Source organism: Alnus glutinosa, chromosome 11, assembly GCF_958979055.1.
Source record: "Alnus glutinosa chromosome 11, dhAlnGlut1.1, whole genome shotgun sequence".
Classification (NCBI taxonomy): Eukaryota; Viridiplantae; Streptophyta; class Magnoliopsida; order Fagales; family Betulaceae; genus Alnus; species Alnus glutinosa.
Genome location: NC_084896.1, coordinates 21,551,283 through 21,572,840, shown reverse-complemented (window position 1 = coordinate 21,572,840; position 21,558 = coordinate 21,551,283). Strand labels below are relative to the sequence as shown.

The window sequence follows — 21,558 nt, the reverse complement described above, 5'->3', positions numbered from 1 at the left end:
TACTGCCCAGGGACTCAAGAGCGGAACAACGAATTTTGTGTAGAGTGGCATAAATGAAGCTATGAGCAAAGTATGAGGACATAAAAGTCAATTTAGAATTGGAAATACTCCCGCGCCCTTCCAGTTCCAGATAGTAGGGAGCTGTTCTCAACCAAAAAAAAGAAGAAGCTAGCAGTGATATATATATATATATATATATATATATATATATATATATATATATATATATATATATATATATATATATATATATATATATATATATATATATGAGAAATGCTTGGTTGTACACTCTCATCCCATTCCTATCCCACCCTTATCTACGTGGACTAATAATGTTGTTAAAAAAATGAGTAATGATTCACTACCACCTAAATATACAACTTTTTACCACCTTGTCTATGTGGCAAGGTGGTCCCTCATCTTAATTTATTTTTAAAAAATTAAAAAACTCAAAAAGTTGTGAGGGACCACTTTACCACATAGGCAAGGTGGTGAAAAGTTGTATATTTAGGTGGTAGTGAATCATTACTCTAAAAAAATAGGGTCCCACTACACTCTCTCTATTATCTCTCACATTATTGGTCCACGTAGACAAGGGTGGGATAGGAGTGGGATGAGAGTGTACAACCAAGCATTTCTCATATATATTATCTCTCACATTATTGGTTCACGTAGACAAGGGTGGGATAGGAGTGGGAAATGCTTGGTTGTACACTCTCATCCCACTCCTATCCCACCCTTGTCTACGTGGACCAATAATGTTGTTAAAAAAATAGGGTCCCACTACACTCTCTCTATTATCTCTCACATTATTGGTCCACGTAGACAAGGGTGGGATAGGAGTGGGATGAGAGTGTACAACCAAGCATTTCTCATATATATATATATATATATATATGAGAAATGCTTGGTTGTACACTCTCATCCCACTCCTATTCCACTTTTACCTACTTGGACCAATAATATTGTTAAAAAAAATGGGTCCCACTACACTCTCTCCACTATCTCTTACATTATTGGTCCAAGTAGATAAGAGTGGGATAGGAGTGGGATGAAAGTGTACAACCAAGCATTTCTCTATATATATATATATATATATATTAGGTGCCTGGAAGCTTCTTCTAGTCGGTCGTAATCTGCTTCTAGCTAGGATCAGAAAGTAAAGCCTCTTCTAGCCGTGATCTTCTTCTACGATTCCGATAAACCTGAGAGAGTTAGAGAGGCATCGAGTCACTGATCTCCACCGCGGCTTACGGTTTGTTTTTTCGTTGATCACCGCTAACTGTTTTTCGGTTTTCTCCCAACGCGCGCGAACTGATCACGTACGTACTACGTACCATGCCCATGTCTTCTATTTCAAAGACCACGACTACGAGGTACGTACGTACTTTCTTTGATATTTTTCTTTGTGATTTAATTTCCTGGGGTTTTGAGAAATTCCTTTTCTTTTTTGTGTTCCCACGGTTCGTCGTTTCTGATGATCGTGTGAAACGATCGATATCTCTTGATATATATTCATGTTTCCAAATTTTCTACGTATGTTTGTGTCGTTAAATAATAAGCGTGATCTGATCTTATAAAACGCAAAAACGAATTGTGTGCCTTTGTTTATCAAATATATATATATATATATAGCTGATCATAAAAAACAACCCGACTCAGATCCTCCTCTCCTCTCCTAATATATATATATGATGCAAGTCACGGTACTGCATCGTTTCGTTGTTGAATTTCCGGTTGTTTTTAGTGGAATTTCGATTCCAATAAATAATATCACTGCATGGATTAAGTAACGCATTTTTTTGCTAGATTAATTGTTGCCTTTTGCTCTGCAATATATACTGTACGTGCGTTGAACAATATGTGTATATATGGCTACTTTTGAGCTAATTAAATGTTTTCTTTTGTTTTTTCAGGAAGAGAAAGTCACGAGCTGCTGAGGCTCTTGCTCAGTGGAAAGAGTGTCAGACTGATCAAATTGACTCACCAAATCGTAAACTTCAAGCCATCGGCTCTAAGAAAGGCTGCATGAAAGGCAAGGGAGGGCCTCAGAACTCACAAATCAATTACAGAGGAGTCAGACAGAGGACGTGGGGCAAGTGGGTTGTAGAAATTCGGCAGCCAAAGGGGGGAAAGAGACTCTGGCTAGGTACTTTTTCTAACGCAATAGAAGCCGCCCTTGCTTATGATGAAGCTGCGAGGACTATGTACGGTTCTTGTGCTCGCCTCAACTTTCCAGATTCTTCTTCGGCTACAACTTCATCCAGCACTCGTCCCGTAGAGTCTCTAGCAGGGTTTGATTCCACAACTACATCAAACTACTCTTCTGAGGTCTTTGTTTCCTCCAACTTGAGGAATGAGGATGGTGATCAAAGCACTGCATTTGCTTACAACGAAGCTTCAAGGGCTACATTTGCAGCTGAGGACATTTCTCCTAATGTGAAGAATGGGGATAGTGGAGGTGAATTGAGAACCGATGCCGAGCATGTTGTAGTTTCTGAAACTAACGTGCCTAATGGTATGATAGAGGAGCATCTGACAGATCCTTTCATAGATGAAATGTTTGATTTGGATGATGACCTTCCGGACCTTTTCAACGCTGAATTCCTTAGCAACATCGAATTGGATTTGGATTTTGATCCTAGTCAATGGGGGTTTCTTGATGTCGACCAGTGCGGCAAGCCATAAGACGTTTCACACAATTGCAAAACCCATATGACAAGTTGATAGGGTTCTTAAATCATATAGGTAGGCACCTTCCGGGGTTAATTAATGGAGTATATATAATTGATGGGTGGATACTGTAATTTGGGATTATCATTTTTTGGATTTAATGGTATAAACATATTGTTTGATATGCATACTTGTATTCTTTTTCCCCTTTTGTAAGTGATTCTTTATAGGTTATGAGTAGGGATAATAAACAAAATTTTAGTTGTGTATTTTTGCTTATTATTGGTCTTGTATATCTGATTGTTCAATGAGATAAATAGTCTTCTATTTCATTGCTACCACTTCAGTAAGTCCTCTGTTGTTAGACTTGAAGCAGAGTTTCTGAAAACATAAGAGTAAATTAGATCCCAGTAATAAGCAATTTTTAGAGCATGCCCTAGAAACCATCCATTTTTCTTAACATTCTCAAACTGATTCATATAATATATAATACCTGAATGAAATTTCCTTAATTATTATAATAAACTGCTTGCTGATTGGCATATGATATAGAAGGGGTAAAAAAAATGCAAATATTTGTTGCAGATTTTCAACACCAATCCAGCTTGGGAAGTCGCCTTCAATTTATTTACATTATAAAATATGCGATTTTCAAGCCAAAACCCTAGTTTAGAGTATTCTGTCTCACTGTTGGAGAACTTAAAAGCCAGCCTCTTCAGTCTTCACCTCGAAATATTAACTAAGAAAATATGAACTAAAGAGAGCTCAAACAGTGATTATCTTGTGTTTATGCATAAAGCACATTAATTTTGAGATATAATTGTCCTGGATTATAATTAATAAATCAAATCATTTCAAAAAAGCAATTACTTAATCAAAGCCAAAAAAGCAAACCGAAAAGATCGTAGAGGAACCCAAAAGAAGAAAATTTGGACCGTTGTATTTAAAAACACAAAATCATTTCAAAAATACTATTACTTAATCAAGACCAAAAAATTAAACCGAAAAGAACGTAGAAGACACAGGAAGCTTCTGCAATTGAACCCCATCAAGCAACAAATACCAAAATTATTAAATTAAAACCACCCCATTAAAATATATCCAAAAGGGTCTACAGAAACACACAAAATCATATCATTTTAAAAATGCAATTACTTAAAAAAAATAAATAAATAAATCAAACCGGAAAGAATTAACGAAGAAGACGACAGAGAAAAAAAAAAATTGGATCATTTCTCGATTTATGCATGTCATCCTTAATCTCATTAACATGTTTTCATGGACACCATAATTTAATAAATTATCGTGTTCATGACACCATAATATATGCATGTCATCCTTAATCTCACCAATCCTAAGTGCACATTCTATGTGAGATTGAAAATCACTATTAAATAAAAAATTTAATAATAATTCATCCAAAATTCAATATAAATTTTCATTGCCACGTTAAGCCTTTAAGTAGTGTGCAGTTAAGAGTGCAAAAGTGGGAGTGTGTACCATTTTCTTTATGATATTGTTAATCCGTTATATATATATATATATGAACAATGCTAGGAACCCTTCTTTTGTCATCATTTTGTTCTCTTAAAATTGATGTGTTTTTTAAAATCACCATTGGTTTTAGGATAAACCACTATTGAATTTTGATCAAATGGTAATTTTAAAAGCCACATCAACTTTGGTAGGATAAAATAAAATAAAATAAAATAAAAATGATTGATAGCATTACTAGTATATATCTTGGTTTAGACTGATTTCCATCTGGCACACAAATCAGTATCGTCTCTATTGCCACAATAACTAAATAGACTGAAACCCCTAAAGCGGTGCAAATTAATACATATAAACCTTAAAGCAATTGAGGACAAATAAACCTGATCACAGTCAATAATTATTTTTTGAAGGATATTTTATTGTGACATTGGATCGATCTCACCAAAGAGGTCTGGACCAATTGATATAGCACAGTAAGAGTCTTTTGTCAAGTGACAATCACAATAGGGAGAGCTTCCACAATGTTAAAACTATGAACAAAGGTAAGCCAGAGCACTTCAGTTAGTCTTCAGAACATCATAAAAAGATACAGGCCTCTTCTTAGACTTCAAGCAGAGTTCCTGGAAACATGAGAAGAATAAATTACATCAGTAATATGCAATTTTTACAGCATGCCCTAGAAACGGTCCATTTTCCTTCATTCAACAATTTATAAGGACTGATGATACCTCTATTGCAGAAGCCACGCGCAAAAGCGAAGCCTCACCCCACGGACGGCCGATTAGTTGCAAACCTATTGGAAGTCCTTGTTTATCATAACCGACCTGAATATTGAAGATATTGACCCAAAAGATTATCATAACCCAACATAAAAGACAGTTCACCAAATACTTTAGGAAAATTCTCAACTGATTCATATTATAATACCCGAAATGAAATTTCCACTTCCTAGGATTCATATATATTATAATAAACAGCTTGCTGATTAGTATATGATACGGAAGGGGAGACAAAATGCAAAGATTTGTTGCAGATTTTCAACACCAATCCAGCTTGGGAAGTGGGCTTCAATTTATTTACATTATAGACGTCCATATATGTTGCTTTAATGTACGATAACAATATCTGAAATTCCTCCAATTATCCAGCACTCAACGTTCTACTCAAGACATGCAACAAGCAAAATTAAGAAAACCACAAGTTTTTCCCTTTTTTTTGGAACTTTTTTTTTATCCTTCAGATTAAATTTTTATAGACTTTGCTTCCAATTGTATCAACATTTGTGGGAGTTGCTGCAACACAAGTTGTAAGATAAATGGAAATTTCTTAATTGGTGATGGAGGTCGAAGTCTATTTATCTCATTTTCTATTTACCAAGGATGAAAGCTGAGTGCAGGAAATACATAAACCATTGAACACATCAGATAGGATTCTTAAGAAAAAGATACGCAACACTCACAGGCACAGAAATGGCAGGAAGTCCAAGAAGATTTGCCGCAAGGATAAACCGCATAAGATAACCTATAAACAAGAGAAAGGTATGCACGAAAACTTTTAAAGATGGTGGAAGTGTAAAACTACATATACACAACAGAGTGAACAGAAAGAGACAATTTACTTCAAATTTAGCAAAAATATATATAAATTGGAGATGGCTGAATCTCGAATAACTAAAAAGAAACAGGATGTGTGCCTATTGTACAACCTCAAATTTTGCAAATTGGAGACAATTGAATCTACAAAAATGAAAACAATACTGGACATGTGCCTAATGTACAACCTCAAATTTTTGAAGTTTAAGAAAATTGAATATATAATAACACAGAAGACACTAGACATCTGCTTTATGCACAATCTCAACGGGTCAATTCTAATTTCAGAATTTGATGAATAATCTCAAAAGGTTTTAGAATCTCATCTGGCGACATTCATTAATGGATTAAGAGCATTGAGAGGTATATACATTCATTAATGGATTTTAACATGCTACATGGAGTGAAAAGATGTAAGGGTAACTTTGACAGTAACTAACCTCACCAACTGCCATTTTGCCAAACTTTTAAGCCTTTGAGGCAACTTAGCTAGGAAAGGCTTCCCTCTTTACTACCTAGGGACAAGACAAAGATTTTCTTTTGTTTTGGGAAACAGATGGTGCAAAAGGTTCATATTATTTCCAAAATCAAAGAAAACTAAAATGTCCTCAGACTAAAAGAATTGGCGATCCCAAAAAATGTTCAGTCCTTTGATCTGCCCAAAAACTGCAACATGTAAGCTCTTCTGTCACAATGCAAGGCGACTATTTGCAACCACCCATTTCTAAATATCACAGGACCATCTAATCTAGTCAGGTCCTTATTCACAACATGCACTCCCAAGGAGATGGGGTAAACAAAGACAGATGGAAAGAATTAAAACCTCATTCAAAGTTAAGTGAGCATTCACTGCTGCAATGCCTATACAACAAGGCAGCTGCCTAGATAGCAACCATATCAGAACTTAATGGCCGGAGTGTCAGAGGAAGTATTTCCACCTCACAACAAACATAGCTGCCAAAAATCTCAAGAATTACCATACAACTTCTTTATTTTATTTGGTTAGTTTAATGCATCCTTTAATGGGATGCCTGATGGTATCAAACCAATGGTACCACATCCCAGCTTTATAAAAGGGCTGGATTTAGAAACTAAATTAATCATATCGCCTTCATGTTCTTTGAAGTGCTAATTTTCAGGAACTTAAGAAGAGGCTTTTTGTCAAAACCTTCAATCTTGATTTAGAACAAGAATCAGTGGACTGGGAGAAGTGAAGCTGGAAAGGAAGTGTTGTCAGCCACATATTTAGTAAGAAAATATTTTAAAAAGAAAAAATAATAGTTAACCTTTAGTATCAAATAATCCATCATTAAGTCACATAAGATGCATGTAAAATTTTAAATTATCACATAACGACCTCTATATGACTTGTCCACATTCCAAATTATACAATGACAGAAATATGCATTGAGTTGTACATGTTCAATGATTTCATTTGAATAATTGAAAATTTATAACAAGACCAATTATTATTTCGTAATAAAAATGTGACAGAAATTATAATAGAAGAAAAGAAATTAGGAGGAACATAAAGGCTCATGGCAATATAGTTACTTAGAAACAAACATTTTGGCTAAAAATCATTTTCAAATTCATGCTTTTCAATTGAGAGCAACTATTATAGACAAAAAATAATCTTCTAAAGCTGCAACGTGAAATGTGGAGAAAAAAACCTGTAACCTGCATATCTGTCTCCCCAAATTGAATTGCACTAGGAGGTATTATGGGAGCTGTCATTCTGTTACCATAAGAAAGCATATATTTGCAGTTATAAATTCTCAAAGACAAAATATAAATATGCTGCATGCATGATAATAAGCTAGAGGTAAACAACTACACAATCCAAATTAGTAATTTTCTTTGAAAAGCACATAAGAGTAAGAGTAATAGCTAAAATTATAAAATGAGGCAAATGACTATAGTGACTCACAGAAACTGATAAAATCAGATACAATTTCAGAATACATATAATAAACCTATATATAAGCTTTGTCACAAGCATGCCTATAAAAAGATTACGATCAGGCTGGATCAGATATTTATCCAATACTTTATCTAAAATCAGAGTTGATACAATTAAAATCAATACTCTTCTTACAAAAGCCAAAAAAAAGTGTAAGATTTTTATGTCTTAGATACAAAATCTATTTGGATCAACTTTGGCATGGATTGTAGTAAACCATATCCAAATTCCTCCTCAATTGATGATTTATTGCATATCATGATCCAATTCATTAGCAGCATCGTTAACACTGATTATCAGTTAGGCTTACATACCCAGTTGTTGGGGTCACTATGACATCGACCTTCTTGAAGATCTCCATATGATGGTACATAATCCTTCGCCTGAAGCAAACCATAAAATATTTAAAAGTAAACACAAACAAATATAATATAACAGTTTACACCAAGTAAAAAGAGCCTGAGCATCTCACTAACTAAATTTGACCTTAAATGAGGATGTGATACATGAATGAAGTACATTAGCTATTCCCAAAGGATCATTCAGAGAAGGATGCAACACGTATACAATCAACACCCCGAAGTTTTATTGTCATGCCAAAGAATTAGAGATAAAATCATATCTTCTGAAAATTATGATATAAATCACAGCATAAAGAGGATAGGTGAAACTAGATCTATAACATCTCACGAACTATATGTGTTAAATGAGGATGTGCCATATCAAAAATGTATGTCAAATATTTTCCCAAGGGTCATTGACAAGAAGATATCAACAATCATACATTTAGCAGCCTCACTTTTGTGTATCAGCATCTGGAATGAAAGCTAAAAACCATATCTTTCTGAAGATATATACAATTTGTTGTATAAAGATGAACAAGAAGACTAGATCTTAAACATAAGAAAAGATGTACTTTTCGGAGGTCCATCTGGCCTGGTCAAGGTGCCACACATAATAGTAAGAACAAGATGCCCCTGGACCTTGATAATTTGACTGCTTATGAGCGACAATAAAAAGTAGAGAAAGATGTCAGCGAAGTAAGGAAATCTAGGCCTTTTATACTTTGAAAATAAATGACCAACCCACAACAATGCCATCATGTCTAACCAAACAAAAGGGAACAAGACCACTCAGCTCATACTGCAAACCTGCTTTTGAGTTCTCCAAAGAGCTCTCCAATTTGTCTCTATTGATTATATATTAATTCAGCTTCGCCCAGAGGAGGACAATCAATAAGGAATCTGGAACTTCTACACTTGCCCTATTTGTAAGAATTCACAACTAGTGAATTGTGAACATGTCAGAACACAATATTGGACTTCTTAGCATGAGATTCCAAAAATAATTGTCACAACTTAGAGAAAGTGCTAGTCAAATCAACATTATTACTCCAAAAAGCCTAGTTAAGATACAGTTAGAGCTTCCTGAAATCACGTATAAAGCCCAGTCTCGCCCAGTAAGGAACATATGTGGAACTTAGTACTCATGAAATACCTTTACAATCCACTCACCAATGTGGGACTAACTTCCTAGAGTCTCACAACCACTCAAATCCTAACATCCTTGTTAGGGTTTACATCATGTTGCACAATTGTAGTACTCTAGTGCCACATGATGTTACTAGATTTCTCCCATACCATTTGTCACGACTCATGAGAGGTGGCTAACTGCATCTGCGCTATTACCCTAACAAGACTGGTCAAGTCACAATTGAAACTCCCTAAAATCACTTATAAAGTCAATTTCACCTAGTAAAGAATCAATGTGAGACTTAGAACTCATGCAACACCTTCACAATCCAACAACCCAATGTGAGACTAACTTCTAGGGTGTCATATTAATCATGTGCATAAGAAAGAATAATGGAAGCAAACCAACCTCAAATGAATTTCAATTTAAAATTCAAACAGTGGGATGTTGAGCATGATAAAAATTTAAACAAAACATCTGATTCTAAGACAAGGTTCAGAATCTGATACATTTCCTAATCAAGTAATCATCATCCTGGAAAATAACGTCATTCTCCAAACTTTTAGATGTCTAGAGTCGCTGCACAGGTTCTCCCACGGTAATCCTCTCTATTCAAAACAAATAATTTGCGGTCTTTCACATCCAGCACATTTCATAAAATCCCTTGCGAAAGGGAATGAGGAGGAAAACAAAATGAACATGTACAGCACAATGAAAAGATAGTATACATCAATGATTCAAAATGGGAGCCAGACAATAAACCTTTCATGTCTTAAGATAATTACATAGGAGTTCCATACTGAATATCATATGTCTATAAGCCAATTCCTGTTTTATGAAAGACCATAACATTGTTGGCCATCCATGTTTTAATGAGATTTTGTTAACTATAGCATGCTCATAAGGATTTAGACACTTCTGATATAATGTAAAGAATCAAATATCTGAATTACATACAACTTAAATTCCAAAAGAGAAGTTGTGAATTGCTCTGATCATTATTTGCCTCACCTAAGACACTGGGCAGCAACATAGTCTGATGCAGTAAATGATCGAAAAAGTGCCAAACTAGTCCGAGTATCATATGCCATTCTCACACCTTTCCTACAAAGACAAAAGGCGGGAGACCATATCAATTTAAATATATTGTCATCCTTAGTTATTTCTTCTTTTGGTAGATAATGTCATCCTTAGACAACAATATCAATCATTTTGAACAATTCCAATAACTCTGGAAAAACGCTGTTCTACTTTGGGTATACAATAAACCTACTCATTAATGTACCCTCAAAGAAGGCAAAGAAACATACCCATCATCACAATCAGGATTTACAGAGCACAGCATTTCAGCTCCAATTGAAACAAGATGAGCATTTCGCATCTCTTGGAGCTCAGGTATAACAATTTCCACCGTCTTGAACAATAATAAGTGAAATATGAAGTATTTCATCAAAGTATGACAATTTAATTCTCAATTTCAAAAGTAGTATCCCAGCAAAGAATAAGCATGTCAAATTTAAGGCTGGATAACATGGACTTACTTCACAACCATGAGTTTTGCACAACAGATCTAGAACATCTTCACACTTATCAGAGATATCAGTCGAATTTACATCATTAAACCACTGCAATAGAATCATATATCCTTAAAATTATATCTGATATCTAAAGCAATTAAATCTAATGCACTTCAGTGAAAACTAACGTGAGATTACCGCTGTATACTTTCCCAGTCGCAATGATCCCAAAGCATTTAAACCATCATATGATGACAGTATGGGCAAACAAGGTACGGACTACAAATCAGAGTAAAAAAGATTCACTTAAATGTGAGTTACAAAAAAGAAATAAATAAATAAAGATGCAAACTTATCAATAGTTTAGATGGATAAAAGTTAGCAAAACATATCTCAGGCATGCATATACAGAACTACATACATAACTAATGATACTTAGCAAAGAAGATATAAATAATTTCAACTAGATGCACATAACAATTGTAAGAAATGAAGAAGGACCACATAACTCAACTAAGCTTTGATCCCAACTAAATTGGGGAAATACAAAAGGCCAAATGAGTGACTGAAAATTTAGTTATGTACAAACTAAAGTAAATAATTAGAAGACCAAACTCACAAATAAAGAGGGTAGGAACACTAAAAAACAACCTTGGTAATCAACACTAATCCATGATTGGAAGGATTATTAATTCTATAGCAATTATGAATTCCAAATTATAAAGAAAAGATTTGTTGCAACTAATGAGGTATGTATCTTTCCTTTTATGCTGTGATTCCCTTCATCCCATATTAATAGTCCTCCATTTTATTTTGGATGTCCTAAAGTATTGTCTACTTTGAAAAGCCAATGGATACAATTTTAATAACTTTCCTAACTTATCTTTTACTTTATTTGAAAATTCAACACCCATTTTCATTTGAATTTGAATTAAGGAGGATAGTTTGGAAACTATACGTTTTTATTTTAATGAAAGTGCATTAAATAATGACCTCTCAAAAAGTTGGATTTTCTAAACAATATCAACAATATTCGGAAGGAGGGAGAATTTTTTTATTGGCAAATAGTGAGACTTCTAGTCAAGTGACTCAGGCCTTAAAAAGTAGATAGAGTGGGTAAACTTGTGCATAATTTTGACAGGTAATAAGGTTTATTAAAAGTTACCGGTTTCAAACTAATTCTATCTGCAGGAGAAGAGCCCAAGATTGCTGCATACCTGATAAATTATCAATGCAATCAGAACACAAATTAAGGGGGCAACCAATGTTTTCAACCAAATGGTTATTTACTACTCGCTGTAACCAAAGCATTAGTTTACAACATGCATGCATCAAGCAGTGATGTAATGCACAGGAATGAGACTTCAAGAAACACTTCCAAATAATTGAGACCGAAGAAAAGGATTATGCACTAACTCATCTCAGTATTCTATAATAGCCTATACAGTTGACATTTTCATTTTGAAGAAAACTTAAATGATTTGTGAGTTACACAACGAAGAGAAAAGATATTTATGTTGCAAAACTTAGCTGTGTTTCACTGAAACTGACAACATAACAACAATAGTAAGTGGTAATGAAATAAAATTGGAGAGGGTTTTTTTTTTTTTTTTCATCACAAACCATTCCATCGGAAGACAGAAACTAAACATAACCCAAAGTAGTGATGAACATCTTCACAAGCATGAAGTGCTTACACTAGCATGACATCCTCCACTGATGACGCAATTGGTCCAAGAATTTCCACAGTCCCACAATCACATGTTGATCTACAAAGAAAGGGTTCCAAATACGACGATTTCAATCACTCACGTTTAGAAAAATCTAGCTATAGCATGAAAATTACCGTTAGTACAATGCTATCAAACAAATATTCAACATGTGAATAACAGAGGACTCCTAGTTTTTGCCATATTTTAAGGATTACATTGATGAATGCTGACGCATTAGTCACACTTGATGGATCCTAAACCAATTAGAAATTTATGGAAAATACAAAAGCATGATTTCATAGAACCCTTATGCATAATGATGTCAAATTTAATATGATGTAAGATAAATCCCATTACAGAATTCTCTAACACAATTGTGACAAACATATTCTGATTTAAAAGACATTTACTGAAAAAAAAGAAAAAAAAAAAGGGATTAACAGATACCTCATCATATAACACTAGCATATTCTTGATAAAAATGCTGAAAAGTAAAATAAAGATGTCAGAGTTCAGTGAGATGTTTCATCTATTATATCTATCGCAAGCAGGCCTACTAGAACTATTCCTGAGGCAGTATAGAGGATTTTGTCCTACCCAAGTCTTCTCCTGAGAAAGAATTTTTTTTATATTCCTAATTAACAAAAGAAAGTTATATATATCTGACTGAAGATCAATCATCGCACGGTTAGTAAAGGAAGTTCCATGATAATAATGCCTTGTATGTTGGATCTAAGGCAATATCTGCCTCATCTAAAGACAGCCTCCACAATTATGAAAGGCTATTCTGCAATGATTTAGGTTTACAACATTTCATATCTAATAGACAAAAGGCGGCAAGGTGGACCAGTACCCAATCATATATAATTTTCACAAAAAAAATGTTACTCCAACCTTGCTAATTTAGTTGTTCATTTCAATGCCACCCAACCATTCATAGACTTCAACATAGAATAGCACGTCCTTTAATATATAGGCTTCTTTGTACTGGTCCCACACTAAAGTTCTTTTTCATAAATTCTATAGTGACCGACTATGCAATCAACCTTTAATAGGAACACCGCAACTTAATGTACACTAATTTAAAGGCCATATTTATCTATCCCTATGAATAGCAAGCAACCTGCCTTGTCATAATCAATGAAGTAGTTGGTATTGACTAGCAGAGTCAACAGGTTTGGACCCTTTTCAGATCCTTACATCTATTCTTTTTTCTTCTTTTTTTTTTTTTTTTTTTTTTTTTTTATTAATGAGCAATAAGATCTGTACATCTAACATTATACATAATGGGGAGTGTAAATACTTGACGAGTTTAGGAATTTTATACTGAATGATATGTATTTATCAAGGTGTAGTTTCTGGTAGAAGTTAGACTATCATGATTCTCCACTCAACACACACAAAAAAAAAAAAAAAAAAAAAAAAAAAAAAAAAAAAAAAAAAAAAAAGAAGAAGAAGAAGAAGAAGAAGAAGAAGAAGAAAAAGAAAAAGAAAAAGAAAAGAAAAGAAGGAAAAGAAGAAGCAGTTACAGAACAGATCTGTATATAGATCATTTCCTCTTAGAAGATACTCATTTTGCTTGGTAGGTGTCTTCTTCTTTCTCAGAAAATGATTTAATGTTTAATAGAAACTCATTTTATCCTATTTTACTTCCTCTGCCCTTTAGTTTTTACTTGTCTTTAATAAATTATATTACTTAATGAAAACATTTAAGCATGTAAATTCTACAAGTTCTAAAGATTTCTTCACCATGATTATCATTGTGATCAAAATAAAAGACTTATCCGAATGACCACAAATCCAACCATTTTCTATCTACACCAGAAAATGTTTGCAGATGGTTCTGTAGCAACACCAGCCCCAAGCACCCCTCACTACAAATGTTGAAACTAAAACCGCCATCTATGCACTAGAACCACCTTGACTGTGTCCAAGATGACTGACCTACTGGAGGAATCAGAATCCAATAGACATCTAACTGAACTTTACAAGATAATCTCCAGTAACAAATGTACTTCTAAGTAAAAAGATATACCAGATACTTTCTGGAATCTGGAAAATATTATTGTTATTTTTCAAGGTGTGAACATTATCTATTTCAGAAAATCAAATGGTACAGAATACTAGCAATGTATTACCCTCGATCCCATGGTTAAAGGGCTTACCCTTGCATATTCGTCCGTCCAAATGTTGTCTTGAAGCCCACTACTCCACAAAGGGAGGACGGAATACGGATTGAACCTGCCTTTTGACATTATATATTAAGCATAAAAAAATTAGCAAACAAGAAACATAATCACTAGGAAGCCAACATATTATATTTGCACAACCTCCGCCATCTGTTCCAAGTGCAGCAGAACATAGCCCAGAGGCTACAATTGCTGCTGGACCTGAGGAAGATCCACCAGTATACCTTTCAGGTGCATGAGGATTTCTTGTTGTCCTGCACTTCAAAATACATCGCTCAGAAAATAAATTATACATTAACTAATTAGGGAGAAAACAAGGAACTGTGCAACAAAGAAAGTAAAATAGTCAGTTAATAATATAATCAAAGTAACCCATAAGTAAAAGTCCTTACCTAAGAATACAAGTTTTTTTGGATAACCGGGGTATATGGGACTTCACCCCAACTATATCCCCGGGGTACCGTGCAAAGTGCTTCCTCCACACGGGTCAAATAAGGCTTGGGCTTTCACCCACAGGCATAGTTCCAATGAATTATTTGTACTTAAGGGGGGTCAAACATTAGAGCTGATGCTTCATGAGGCACCAGGGCCAAGTGACTCACTACTCAAGCCAAACCCTTGGGGTTTCTAAGAATACAAGTACAACAAACAACGGTAATAACTAACATCAAACACATGTATACTATAAAATTATGAAAGAAAGAGTACTACAAAAGATAATAGGTAGTTAGATTCCAGATGAGGTATGTAAGTACACAAGTATGAAAAAGAGTGGACATGATCATTGTATATTTGTATTCTTTTATTCTCTTGTAAACATTCTAGTTCACCATGTTGAAATTCTGATATGACTTCCTTTTGCATGTCTCCAAAAACTGTAATGAATAGTATATGAAGGAAGGCCACTATATCTTCTACTCTATTAAAAGGAGATTTGACCCTAATTGAAGGATTGAAGATATCTATGATGCCAGATTTGCTTACCTCTACATAGCGATGACTAATAACAATTGAAGATTTCTTCAAGCTACTATTGTCTGCCTATTCATCCGTGTAGGAAAAATTTGTAAGCCAAATATCATGCAAAATAATTGTCTGAAAAACCTAACATGCTCAGTTCATAGAAAGCTAGTATTATTTTATGTTGAGTAAAAGGCTTTTCCCTATATGTAGCCTAGCCAAAGATTTGGCAACCCAGGACTACAAAACTACTCACGCATCATAGTTGGGCTTATATGGAAGCTATGTAAACAGGTTGATCCAAACACAACCGGTTTATAAACAGGTTGAACCCAGGCTATGCTTACCAACCTACCAACCTGCATAATTAGATTTTTAACTGGTTCCAGCTTGCAATTTCCCAATCAAATTACAAGCATAGTGGCTGGCACGTTCCCCGAATTCCCACAATTATAAGGGTAGAATCTCAAGCAATGGTTTACATTAAAGATGACTTGATTTTGATTTTGGTTTCAGTTTCAAGACAGCAATAAATGGGTTGGGAGGGGTTGCATGGGGGGTTTATCAAAATTCCTAGCATTCAGCTTAGGGGATATTGACTCACCCAGCAGCTCCCAACATTATAACTAAGGCATATTTTCCTTTCATCTATGTTTTTCTATTTAAGTGTAGAGCTGAAGATTTTGACAGCTGTTCAAATATTCATAAGACAAAATTACAGAGTTTCGACTTATTCAAAGCCTTGTGCTCCCTCCCTTATAAGAGACAAACAGAGCTGGCAATCATTCTAAGACCTCTTCATAACTGTACATTTTGCAGGAATTGTTTCAAACAAATAGGCATATACTGATATCAAAAGGTTGAGTGGGATGACTCTGAAGAATATTTTTCAACATAGGAAGGCTATCAAGGATAATTTGGTTGATATTCCAAAAAATTGATTTATTCCCATTAGCTGATTAGCTCTTAAATATATTGACAACATTTAACAACTAAAAAGAAGAAATTCTATACATGCCATCTTGGAAAGATCATTGGATTAAGAACATGCAGTAGCTCGTATCATATTTCCAACAGGGAGAATAAAGGGTTTGCCATATGCTGAGAACGTTCTATACCATTAAATGCATTTAAACTGCTAAATAAGAATACCAATTAACAACTGGGTTCAACCTGAAGACATACATAATACCAGCCAAACAAAACTACCAGACACCTTAGTTAAGCCTTTCTTTTGCAGCATCTACCATTTCAACATGTATGCTTCACAGGCACACATGAACACAGCCACTATCCACCATTAATTTGCCAGTGATGGGAACAGATAATTTATCAATTAAAGCTAATTGATATTACCATGACAGAGACATAGTATCCATGTCAAACATCAACATAAGTATCAAATTCTACATGATTTCAGCTGCCATGCAATAAACTTACCCATAATTAGGATTATTTCCAGTTGTACCCATGCCAAATTCATGCATATTTGCCTTCCCTAAAAAGATTACACCACAGCTACGCAATTTTGAAACAGAAACTGCATCCTTTTTAACAGACCGAACCTCATGCAGCCATGTACTACCACCTGTCACCATAGCATCATATTTTATGTTTTCTAATACTTAGAAGAATGTCTTACAAAGAAAAATTATCCTTGATTATTTACCCTTAGATGGATGAGGAAGGCAATCTATATCATCCTTGATCGCCATGAAAATCCCGTCCAATATAGATAATGGCTTTCCTGCACAGCCAACATCCAAAAGTACCTTATTTATTAAATGGGGTACATTTCCACCAACAGTTAACACAATTATACATGACAAACTTTATCTTAATCTGCAATTACTTCTTATAGGTAATAAAACTGCAAATGGCATCATATGCTTCATAAACCTTCACAACTCACATTACCTTCCTCAAACCTTTCTGTAGAAGCTGCAGCTTGCTTCCTAACTTCCTCGGCATCAAATGAAATCAATAAAGGGGCCAGGGGCTTCTTATTGCTGAACTCCTCGATAATTGGGATGATGCGCTCTGCCACCTACATATTGAAAGGGGAATGCTCGTTGTGTAATCTAGTTGAAAATAAACACAACTCCTCACAAAATAATAGCAACTTACTATAGATGGGGTCACAAGCCCAGACCGATAAGCATAAGCATAATCACGTATCTTCCAGTACTGGAATGGTGGAGCTTGATCCCCATTCCAGCGTCCAGCAAGATCGTAATGTGGAAGACACTTCAAGGCTGATTCAACTCGGTCTTCCGGATTCCCATCCTCATCAACGGCAACAACCCCAGTTTCCGGTTCTAAGTTAGCATCACATTTATTGAATCATTTCATGGTCAAAGAATCCTCTTTTAGTAGTACACAAGTTTTAAGCATTTTATTCTCCGTATCTTATTAAAACTAAATATCAGTGGAGACAATAATAATAATAACAGAAATTGAAGAAGGCAAAATAATAAAAGGAAAAAAAAAAAAAAAAAAACCTTGAGGAGGGAATTCAGGTTTAAACATGGGTGACTCTGGGATCACAGTATTGCGCATCATCTGTGCATTGCGAAAACATGGAGCCACCAATTCAGTTTCTTAATAGTTAGAAAAATCAACTTGTTATAAATTCAAGTTAAGAAGAAACGGACAACAAGAAAAAGAAAACAGACCTGAACAAATCTGTTCTGCTTCTTCAAATGAGATACGATCAGAGAACCTATCACTGGCGCTTCAATTATCCTAACGAACAACTTGAACACGAACCCCGTCAAATGTGGGGCTGCAAGCAGGCCACAAACATTAGAAAACAAACCCCAATTCATGGCAAGCACTTGTGTATATGAAATTTGAGTATGTTCTCGACCTTGGATTGCTTCAGAATCGTATTTGACGGTGGACAAGTCAACCTCCTCGGCAGGAACCATGACGTGTCTCTTTGCCATCCTGAACAAAGTGAAAGGGAAACCAAAAAAAAAAAAGGTTCAGAAATGGGAATTCAAACTGCTTCTTCTTCTCTTTCGGAGAGGCTTTGGATGATCAAAATTGGCATCACAAACCTTGAACAGAGAGAGAGAGAGAGAGAGAGAGAGTCAGCGTGTGTAGGATGGCAGTGAGCTGGTTGATCTTGCTGTCATATAATGGCGCTGCACTCCATATAATGACGTTGCGGTGCACTGAATGCCGTGGCCCTTCCGTTACTGATTTCGGTTTTGAAAGTCAGAGGCATTGAACCATGGGTGATTTTCACGAGTCGGATCCAACTCCACCCGACCCAACGACCTGCGTCTGAAAACGTTCATTATTTCAACATATAAGAGAATTTATAAAAGTCATACTTTTCTCTTTTTTTTAAAAAAAAAAAACAATTACTCAAATGAATCCACTTTTTTTTTTAACTCCCTTCCGCCGCCTTCCTCCGATGCTGACGGTTTACTGTAGTGGTCTTGTTGTGCTGTCTTTTTTTGGGGGGCGGGCTTTTTTATGTTATTATTCTTCTTCTTTTTTCTGTATTTTCTTAGGGTGTAATGTAGTTGTTACGCTACTTGTGTTTGGGTAGGGTATAGGCGTATCACTATCAAATAAAAAAAAAATTGGTTTTTAGTGACCTACATTTAGTAGCATTTTTTGTCGTCTGACACATCACTAAATGATAGTAACTTATAATTAGTGGCCTTTTTGCCACGTCACTAATTCTCATATAGTGGCGTGTCTATGTTGCCACGCCACTAGTTTTAATGGCGTGTTAGGATCTGTCATGCCACTAAATTAGTGACGTGTTTGTATTTGACACGTCGGCATATAATCAAATCAGACTCACAAAACTCCATTATCAAATCGTTTCTTACATATTATTTGTAACACATAGGTGTAAGGTTGCGTCTAATAAGTAAATAGCTCACTAAAATAGCTCTGAGTTAAAGGTTAAATTCTGCCAATGGCCAAGATATGCCTATATTAATTATGAAGTCCGTTTTCTCATTCTTTCTGTGCTTGTTAAAAACATGCCCTTACATATTTAAGGAATATTCCATTTATCAAAATTAAAAGAACCATCATCTAACATAGAAATGTTTTACATTAACAACATCGGGTGGTAAGGTGAATCTAGAGCTAACAGAAGAATCAGATCTAAACATTGTGAATATCTTGAGCTTACAAATACTAAAGTGGCCGGGTTCTTCCTAACCAATCCTAACCAATATGCATGTTAGGGAAAATATTAGTTTACCAAAGCCCATACAAATCATTTGGGCCTAACCGGTTCACCCGAGTCCGACCACCCGAGTCCAACCACCCGAGTCCGACCACCCGAGTCCGACCACCTGAGTCCGACCACCCAAGTCCGACCACCCGACTCCGACCACCCGACCCGGGTAGCCGACCCGGGTACCTCGTAACACTCGAGTCCGCGAATATCTCGGAATTACCTGAGATTTAAGGGACACGACACACTATACATAACTAGATCGTGCGCCCGAAGTCTCTCCAAAAAACATGTCACCCATAAGGGATCGTGCGCCCGAGATACGCGGTCGTGGAACCCGAAGTGTCCGTGCGCCCGAGGCCACGTCTTCCTCAACTGCCGATCCCTGCACAAACCGGGAACAATCCTAAACTGCTCCTCAATCTCTATAAATACCAGAATCTCTTCTAATATTAAGGTACATGCTATTCTATGCTTCTAAAAATTACTCTGCTCATATTCAAACTATCATCTTACTTAAGCATCGGAGGGGGATCGTCGGCACCCCCGCCGACGCAGTGTTTATTATTTTGCAGATCATAAAGAACAAGGCGAATCATCATCCGACACGTCACCATGCTGAAAACTGTATCAACAGTTTGGCGCCGTCTGTGGGAAGCGACAAATCGTTTCTTACAAAAAAGAAATCCGCAATGGTGACTACGTCTATGGAACAACAGTTTTCATCTCTAAAAATTACAGCTAATACTAGCTGATGGGTCTTCTTCTCTGACCCTTAGAGCGTACATATCCTACTGGCCAGATATGGATCTGAACATATCTATGCTCATATGTAATGGATTTACATAGATCTACGCTGATACATCTCAGATCTATGTTCTCAGTAACCCAGTCAGCGGAGATTTCGTTTCTCCTCAACTATGTCAGGGAAGGCTTTGCTTGTTTAGATGCATCTTTGTCACAGGGTTGGTTTTTCTCCAAAGTTGTTGATATCATGTGCAGTTGAAGACGGGCGGCGGCAGTCCAGGCAGAAAAGAAAAGGAAGGAAGGTTCCGGGTCGAAAAACTTGGGCTCGGGTAGGCTTTCTTAACCCAAGCAGGCCTGGTCCGGTAAGCCAACAGGTCAACCCAAAAAAAAAAAAAAAAAAAAAAATCATGTGAGAACCTAGTAGCGTGGACCTTCTCCCTCGGTTGCCGGTGAGCACAAGTTGACGACCCATCTTCGCGGTCCACCGACCGTTTCTGGTCATTGGGTCTCTCTACACCGACGTCATTGTCGGTGGCAAAGTAACCACGGCACCGTCCCGGTCTTGACCATGAGCGAACAGGTTCCATCTTCTAGTTTGAGTTCTCCGGCTATATCTTCTCCGTTCCTCGGTCGCCGGTCGTCATCCCTGAGGCCCGATTACCCAGCCATTTTCTCTTAGAAGGTCGTCCGGAATCTGGATTTCTACTCCAGGGTCCGAAGTCCCCAAGCAAAAGAAGACTGTGGCGTCATGACTCCCAGTTCGGGACCCGAAGCCCGGTCATTGGCTCGTTTCCTCACTAGAAGCCGCAACTTAGTCGTCACTGATCGCTTCACGACAACAGCTTCAGTTGAAACCCATCTCCCTGTAGCAGATTTTGGCTTTATAACTTAACCACCGGGTCTTGGCCCACTGGGTCATGCCGGAGCCCGAAGCGGCCTCGGTCATGGACTTTTCCCGGCCCCGATTCACTTCCGGATGCACCTTGTCCTCCGGTTCAAGGCTACTAGGTCCAATTTCAAGC

At 36.2% G+C, this 21,558-nt stretch overlaps 1 protein-coding gene and 1 pseudogene across 1 annotated transcript; one reads left to right on the top strand and one right to left on the bottom strand.

The window, feature by feature from the left end:
* The first annotated feature begins 1,341 nt into the window (after window positions 1-1,341).
* Window positions 1,342-2,810, top strand: LOC133881214 (dehydration-responsive element-binding protein 2C-like; annotated as a pseudogene).
* A 1,744-nt stretch (window positions 2,811-4,554) lies between these two features.
* On the bottom strand, window positions 4,555-18,761 carry LOC133881889 (fatty acid amide hydrolase). The gene is made up of 21 exons (XM_062320956.1): window positions 18,642-18,761; window positions 18,449-18,528; window positions 18,255-18,364; window positions 18,081-18,141; window positions 17,707-17,897; window positions 17,497-17,626; window positions 17,249-17,326; window positions 17,020-17,167; window positions 14,761-14,873; window positions 14,596-14,671; window positions 12,416-12,487; window positions 11,884-11,935; window positions 10,917-10,997; window positions 10,743-10,826; window positions 10,512-10,615; window positions 10,213-10,305; window positions 8,043-8,111; window positions 7,439-7,503; window positions 5,633-5,694; window positions 4,902-4,997; window positions 4,555-4,793 (listed from the first exon to the last, which is right to left on the bottom strand). Exons 2-21 carry the CDS (start codon window positions 18,525-18,527, stop codon window positions 4,731-4,733), a joined length of 1,827 nt encoding a protein of 608 aa, XP_062176940.1. The 5' UTR covers window position 18,528; window positions 18,642-18,761; the 3' UTR covers window positions 4,555-4,730.
* Window positions 18,762-21,558: the final 2,797 nt, after the last annotated feature.

Bases quoted from the DNA above. Each gene is read 5' to 3' on its own strand.
- LOC133881889 (XM_062320956.1), bottom strand. From the start codon at position 18,527: ATGGCAAAGAGACACGTCATGGTTCCTGCCGAGGAGGTTGACTTGTCC. The intron at 14,672-14,760 runs GTTGTGCAAATA...GTCAAAAGGCAG, and splicing joins ACTTGGAACAGATGGCGGAG to GTTCAATCCGTATTCCGTCC. The intron at 8,112-10,212 runs GTGAGGCAAATA...GGTTTGCTTCAG, and splicing joins GTTGCTGCCCAGTGTCTTAG to GCGAAGGATTATGTACCATC.